The 8,098-nt window shown below is 30.8% G+C and overlaps 1 protein-coding gene across 4 annotated transcripts in view; it reads right to left on the bottom strand.

Annotated features, from left to right (window-relative positions):
• Window positions 1–1,395: 1,395 nt before the first annotated feature.
• LOC106465303 (UDP-glucose:glycoprotein glucosyltransferase 1-like) overlaps window positions 1,396–8,098 on the bottom strand; it is an 88,753-nt gene continuing 82,050 nt past the window's right edge. For all 4 annotated transcript variants that reach the window (XM_013925510.2, XM_013925509.2, XM_013925511.2 and 1 more), the window contains 6 exons: window positions 7,885–7,988; window positions 6,845–6,901; window positions 5,923–6,037; window positions 4,647–4,763; window positions 2,559–2,709; window positions 1,396–2,245 (listed from right to left, as the gene is read on the bottom strand). In XM_013925510.2, the coding sequence (XP_013780964.1) occupies window positions 2,217–2,245; window positions 2,559–2,709; window positions 4,647–4,763; window positions 5,923–6,037; window positions 6,845–6,901; window positions 7,885–7,988 (573 nt within the window). In that variant the 3' untranslated portion in view covers window positions 1,396–2,216. The remainder of the gene's footprint in view (window positions 2,246–2,558; window positions 2,710–4,646; window positions 4,764–5,922; window positions 6,038–6,844; window positions 6,902–7,884; window positions 7,989–8,098) is intronic.

Here is an 8,098-nt window from a genome sequence, read left to right as displayed (position 1 = left end):
ATTATTCCATAGTCCCGCCCCACGAAGTGAATGAAATCACTGACGGGTGAGTGTCTGCACTTGGCGTTTAGCTCTCCCTCCCAGCCCCTGACCTCTGACTGGGTGGTAAAAGCCTTCATCTATATTCAAACGATACTCAAGAAAACCTGTTGTCGGGAGTTGAAATCTCATTATGATTGCTTCTTTCCTGGTGTACTACGAAGGTACTAGCGAATTCTCGCAACTAGGGTGGCCTTAGAAAAGGGGATGTGGAGTTCATTTGTCACGAAGACAGGGGCCTGCAGGTCTTTCGTACCACACACCTTAACACAACGTAAATTTAGTTAACTTTCATTAGGCGTAATCAAGAGATTCCGCTGGCTGCTTCTAGTTTCAAGTTCTTTGTTTCTTCTTGCCGAAATTTCTCTTCACAGAAGACAACAGTGGTGATTTACACGAGTCAAGCCTCAACGAAGACAGCAGATTCGAAATATTATGTATATATTAAAATAAAATGTAATATTGCTATGAAGTTTTTTTAGGTGTGTGTGTGGGGGAGGCGGGGCGTTAAAATTTAACCTTATTATTTGACATACCAATAAAAAATAAGGCACCTTGTTCTATAGAGGGTGAAAAATGGACTTTACGTATAGCATCAAGATAACTGAACAATGCAGTGTTACATTCCTCGTGTTTCTGTTGCACCATACAAAATGGCGATAGCAGAATAGCTGATAAATCGAACTTATTACCATAGATGATTGAGATTGAAGCTTAATGAATAACTTATAGTAACCAATGAACTATGACTTTCCATAATTTCTAACAATTCCAGAAATGTAACAAAGATTGATGTATTTTCGTCACTCGTTATATATAAACAATACCCACTAAATAAGCTTTTGGTAGTTAGAATGGTTTTACGTAAACAAACAGTCCTTACGATTTGTAGAGAGTTGATTGTGATATTTCTGTTTTACAAAAAATATACAATTAATCCAGTTTAACTTGGCTAGAGCTCCGACTTCAATTCTTAAAGATAGGGTGTACCTTCGTGGAAATGTTCATTTTATTCCTATTACGTGACACACTATAATTGTCAACTCGACATACAACTTATATAAACACATAGTGAAAATAGTCTTTCATTTGCTGTAAATACATTTGTAATCTAACATGTAAACAAAACTCGACATACAACTTATATAAACATATAGAGAAAACAGTCTTTCATTTGCTGTAAATACATTTGTAATCTAACATGTAAACATATAGAGAAAACAGTCTTTCATTTGCTGTAAATACATTTGTAATCTAACATGTAAACAAAAAAAGGTTCGTAATTGAAGTCATGTGACATTAATTTTTGTGATAATTTCGAAAAATATGTTTTCTGTGTATAAAGGAATGTAACAATATCACTTTAGGTTAATTTTAATTAAAAAAATCATTTCTTTTAGCAGATATCTCATTTATAGTCATTAGAACTTTCAAAACACTGAACATCATATATTCCCTATACAGAACACAAAGCAAGTGGTATTTAAGTTTCGTGTGTAACAACTAGAATTCGCACAATACTTTACAGCTTTGTGAAACCTTGAAAGGAAAATGTTCTATATTTTTGATAATGTACTTGAAATTCAAATATTTGGTATTCTGTAATTCTGTTAATCACTTTGAAAGCAAACCACTCTGTCTTTGTTAATCTGGTTAACAGTGATGAGCTGAAAGCTATTATTTGCATTTTCTTTTTTAACTGTCGCATTTGCACAGTATTTTGCCTACATGTTTTTGAGACCACATGTTAACTTATTTATTTTAATTACTATTTTTCACTTACCCTACAACCATATGGTTAGGTAAACGATTTATTTTGAAGTTCAGAAATCATATATTTTAACAATTTCAAACACTAATAATAAAAAGATTTTTTGACCGTTAATCAAAGATGAAATATATGCAGTAATCACAATAAGTCTTTCTGATTATAAAAACGGGAAGTCTTCATCTAACAAATAACTTACACACTTGATATTCAACACATAATTGTACATCAAACTGTAAATAAAACTGAAAATCATGTTGTATATATATATATCTTTATTCATATAAACCCATGATTCAGGAAAATGCAAAGAAAATTTCTAAAAACACTTTATTCAAACTTCTCCACAATAAGATAGAGGAGTTTTTAGAGAGTAAATGTACATCATTTTCCATGGAAGAGGCCAATATCATAACTCCACGTGACTATGACTTGTTTCTAGAATAACAAAATTATAATTAATCAAAACTAATGTTAAAAAACAAGAAAAACGAACAAAAAATTCTTGAAATAAAACCAAAACATTTCTCCCAATAACATTCAATTTAACAGGGTAATTCACACTTGCAATAAGGATCCATTTGTTTGAAAGCTTTTTTGATAATTAACCTAAATGCAGTTTATTTATTTAGTTTAAATATACTCTACAATAAGTTACACAATGTTTAAGATTTGCTGAAGAATCAGCTCATCAGGAACCATATAAACTTCCCTGGTTATATATCTGTCCCAACTGGTGAAGTACACCTACCTGTTTTATGAAGTAGTTTTGTTTCATTTAGTTGTTTTTCCTCTTGGTAGGTCTCAAATAATTGTTTAATTTCATCATCATAATCAGACCATTCTGGAATAATTCTTCTTGCACTCACTAACTTTGATTCTTTTGTTTTGGGATTATTACACTGGAGAATAAATAACATCTGGTATTCAGAGGATAACAACACTAAAATGCCTATAATAAAAAAGCTGTACTATAAAGTAATACCAATGGACAAGAGATATATAAATAATAATGAGGTATTTATAAGTATCATCACTACAGGATGTCTGGATAACAACACTAAAATACCTATAATAAAAAAGCTGTACTATAAAGTAATACCAATGGACAAGAGATATATAAATAATAATGAGGTATTTATAAGTATCATCACTACAGGATGTCTGGAGAACAACAGTGCCTCAGTGTTCAGGGCTTACAATGCCAAAATTTGGATTTGATCTCTGTGCGATGTGGTTTAGCTAGTCAATTATGCTGAAACAAACAACAGCAACTGATAACATTACAGTATTAATAAACAGTGGCACTACAAGAGAGTTAGGGAATGACAAGATATTTATAAATATAAACAAACATACTCAAATAAAGATGTAAAATGTGTTTATAAGGCCAACAACTTAATATGGTGTTATAGACACAGAAGGGCATCTTAAATGTAAAAACATTCAAAAGCTTTTGCTATACCTATCAAGTACATAATTTCTATGATTTGTCTGAAACATATTCAGTTTACTACACAAATCATTGAAATTTTACTTAAAGTAGCACTAAATTAAAATATTTTAAAAAAATATTCAGATTTTAAGTTCATAGTATCGTTATATCAATCAAGAAGAAAATAAATACGAGATGTCTTATTCAGTCTCGTATACTGGATGATCCAGAACTCCACTGACAGATAGATAATTCTGAAATGGAGAGGTGTATGAAAATATTTAAGTATAGAGTGAGGTGTTGTGAGTATATTGTATAAAGATGTCAGTGAGATCAATTTCAAGGCCATGTTCTTTGAAACTAATTAATATGCATTATACACCAAAAATGTCAACCGCTGATGCACAAACAATAACAAATTAAACATTTTAAACCAAAAACTGCCACACAAAACAACAGTCAAAAGAATAAATGCAGATGAGAATATTCTAACATAATAATAAAATAGTGGCTTCCTTGTCAATACTGGTTGGTGTCTGCCCACATGATGTTGTTGTGTAAACGAGTCTGTAGTACGTACACATTTCCTATCATTGGATGCGAAGGATTATGTTCATGTTCTACATACAATCTGGCAGCAGCCTGGGCATCCTGGTGACATTTCCCACATGGTAGGACCATGTTAAACTGAATACTGTGCCATTATTTAGATCAGCATTCCTGAACATTTTTGATACCAGGAACCAAACTCTGCCTCCCTAAACTGTCGCAAGTCACTAAAATGCAAGTACAATGAAAAACCATTACGATTCACAAACAAATATTCTACCAGATTTTATTTCCATGATATCTCTTGGACTGGTAAGGTGGTTGTGATGGAGCAGTGGCTAAAAAATACTGATTTAAATTACTCTGGAGCATCTGCAGCATAGTGTTTATATGTAAGGTTTTTTTTTACTTCTTTTAATCTTTTTCAACCTTTTGAACCCTCCAAAGGTGCAATAACCCACTTAGGCAAAATTTACTTTATACTTCACACCTAGGTTTGTGTAACAACCTTTGCTACAGTAGGATTATGTATGCATGGAAGGGATGTATTTATAACTGTTATTCGTGGGAAGCAACTTTGGTAATTTTTGGTTTACAATGTTAAATTTACTTTTGAATTTTGGGTGTATGATGCATACTAATAAAATTTCAAAGACATAACTTGAATGACCCTCAGTCATATTGTCACAGGTTAGGCACACAATACCTCATTTTAAACCACTAACACTTGCTTTCCTCATTCTTTACATACAAACGTACTTCTGAATCACCCTCTATATCGTAAGCTTAAACATTTCTATATTATATCTTTCAATGCTCTTTTATATAATAATAAATCTTTATTGATAAACTTACCAAGTCAATTGTCTTTGCATACTGTTTGGACTCATCATCACACCAGGTTTCACACCAGAGCCACTCCTGTGGCAGAGATTTAATGTTCACTTGATGGATCATGTTGTTAGGCAAGTCCTTTGGAAAAATCATCACACATTTATATATACATACATAATATCGATAAAAACTGTAAAAATCATAGTTACGCAATGTTTTACAACTCTTAACATATGATGACAATGCAAGTTTAATCCTTCTAAATAAAAAAAGAACAGTAAAAACTATTAGGTATTGTTCACGTCACCGACTGAAAAAATAATTATTAGCAAGTGATATCTTACATATTTAATATAATTAGGTGACTGACTACTTCAGAGGCATCATCAGGCCAACAGAGGGAACAATGTCATGATGTTTACACAAAATGTGTTAAAAAAAACTGGCATATTACACTCCTAGTGCAAAAAATGCTAAAATATATAATGTAAATTCAAACATTTTTTACTTTTCATGTAGTCATTTCTGTTTTTACTGTTGTTTTACAATAGGTCAGAAAGCACAGGAAATGGTATTTCTGATAGTTTGATTTTCAAAATTTCTCAGATCATCCCTAACAGCACAATGTCAGCACACCAATTTTAGCAGTATCTACTTTTAGAGATAATGAAAACCCTGAATGAAGCTATGTAAAACATTAGCCCCTTGGAGATCTTTAATGTATTCATTATCAACCATATCTCCAGCTGATCTACTTCAGAACTAGTCATGTTTAAACAGTGAAACTGTTACATTCCAAGATACAAAACTATCACACCAACAAAGCAATCAAACATAAACAACTTGAAGCCACCTTTAATATGATTCCAGAACACAGTTAACTATCCTATCTACAAACATCTTTAATAATCATGGATAAGCCACGAAGAAAATTACCAGAATCCATAGAATATTACACCATCCAACACTGTTTTCTATAATGTTCTTATTAGCAGCATCTTGCTATAGATGTAAAAATACAAAACTGTCATTATTTTGAAGAAAGATATCTTCATTAGTTCAGAAAATTACTTTTGACCAATTTCAAAACCTTTCTTAGCTTCAGTATAATCAGACTGTATTAGGTTTGACTTAAACACCAGTGTTGTACATGACTGAAGCTTGTTTAAGTTACCACTGAGTTTAACTTACAATCAAATATGGCCTCAGTTGATTCTATTTAAACAAGTCTTGGTACTAGTCATATTTATACTAACACCTTTAAAAACATAAAATTTGCACTCAAATGCAGCTTTACCTGATCCAAATTAGACAAACTGTTTGGATCTTGACTTAAACCTTGGTATTGACCACGGAGTCTGTCTCCAGCTGCAATCCTTCTGAATTTTTTTAAGTCTACCACATAAAGAGCACTGTAGTGTTTAAAAAAAAACAACAAAAAAAACCCATTAATTTTACATTTTTTGTTTTGCAAAAAATTAAAAATTAATCAAAATTTAAATAGAGATGATGTGAAATTAATCATACTAGTGTAAAATTAATTAAAAATAATTACACATTTTAAAATTGTATTAATTTGATGCATCATTTCTTTTTTTTTAGAAATAACCCAGAGGAGTAGTGTAAAGAAATTATGACATTATGCACCCTTTTTAATATATGTACTTAACATAAAAATCTTTAAACGTCCCCTTGTTGTTTGTGATTATTACACTTCAGGAAGTTATACATAACAAAGCAGGTTGAGATACTCACTTAAAATGGTGAGATGACTATACTTGCAACAGTATTCTCCAATTCAAAACAAATCTTTTGTAAAAATAATTAATTCAACAGTTTGATTTTTGTGCACAAAAACAGTTGCAATGTTTACTAAAATCTTGTCAAATTTTGTGTAGATACATTTATTAAAATAAAAGTTATAGTATATATAGTTTTATGGTTACATGGTGTTTACAAGGTCGACAAAAATGACCAAGCCTTTGTAAGGAGAGTTTCGCAATTTATATGCAAAGAAAGCTAAAAGTATAATCAATCTAAAATATGTTATTCTTACAAATTTTATTACTATTACTAAAATAAAGTTATGATACAATTATCACTAATTTGATGACTAGATATGTTCTGAATAGCCTTAAAAATGTTTTGAAAGTTACCTTTATCTAAGAGCTTATTCTTGTGAATCACATCTTATACATTATGTTTTGTTTCAAACATACCTAATATGATATTTTCGATTTCCTAAGTGACTTGCCCAATATCCACTCTTCCAAAACCTGCAGGTTTATAAAACATGTTGATATCATATACATTACCTTTGGTTAGGTACAATAGATATTTTTATGACAACACTGATTCAAAGAGCGTATGAATTTGCCTGCAGCTGTTAACCAAACCAGTCCTATTTTTTAGGTAAAAGACGTTTTCATCCCATGCCTTGTAACAATAAAAAGACAGCCACAATAAGAAAATACATTTCATAAAATGATATGCTACAAAACATCAGCATTACATTCTGATGTTTAAAATTCATGTAATTATTCTTCTTTACGTGTATTAGAAGAAGAATTACATGAATTTTAAACATCACATGATGACACGTATTATTCTCTACATGTAAGAAACTCTTGAGTCACAGAAATAAAGTTGATCTTTGGTTTCCAGCTTTAGAAGACCTAGTTTCTATAAAACTACAATAAGTTTATCACAAAGTGCTTAACGACTCACACTCATACAATTTTTACCATTTCAGTGTTTTTGTCATAAGACATTTTTTCTTATCAGACAGTATTAAGCATGCCCATAAAGTAAATGCAATTCTTCTACATCATGTAGAAGATATTTACAACATAAGTATTCACAGATTGTTAAATAACTTATAATTTCAATTTATCTAATGCAAATTTTATTATGGTAGTTATGATTGTTATATTATTTCCCATCAAAACCTATTTAAAACAAACTGACAAAAATTACCATCATATCACATTCTTACATAATTTTCATAAGGGCTTCTTTCTCCATAAAAAGGATATATAACCCACTATTTTGTCAAATAATCCATCATAACCAAAGCTAAATGGAAATCTATGAAGAGCTGTGTACAACCTTCATGAAGCAATAGAAGTTTCTAAAATTCATAACTTATACTTTTAAGATTCTGACATTTTTCACTATCACTTGAAAACTAATTAGAAATACATAAATACGTGTTCTGAAACTTATAGGAATCATGTGGAAGTGGATGAACAAAACTTACCGGTAGCCATCCATGTCCTTCCTACTATCACAGAAAGGGGTATAACCATATGGAGATCTTCCAAGATCCAAATCCCGGAGTTCTTTCAAATCAGCTCTTACAACCTGAAACATTGCAGCCAAGTTTTATGTACTAAAGTTTTAAACATGCTAATTTTCAAGTGAAAAACAAACTTGACAAATATTATTAACCTTATATATATATATATATATAT

The sequence above is a fragment of the Limulus polyphemus genome, unplaced genomic scaffold (genome assembly GCF_000517525.1).
Source record: "Limulus polyphemus unplaced genomic scaffold, Limulus_polyphemus-2.1.2 Scaffold1900, whole genome shotgun sequence".
NCBI classification, from domain to species: domain Eukaryota; kingdom Metazoa; phylum Arthropoda; class Merostomata; order Xiphosura; family Limulidae; genus Limulus; species Limulus polyphemus.
This window is presented reverse-complemented; position numbering and strand designations above follow the sequence as displayed.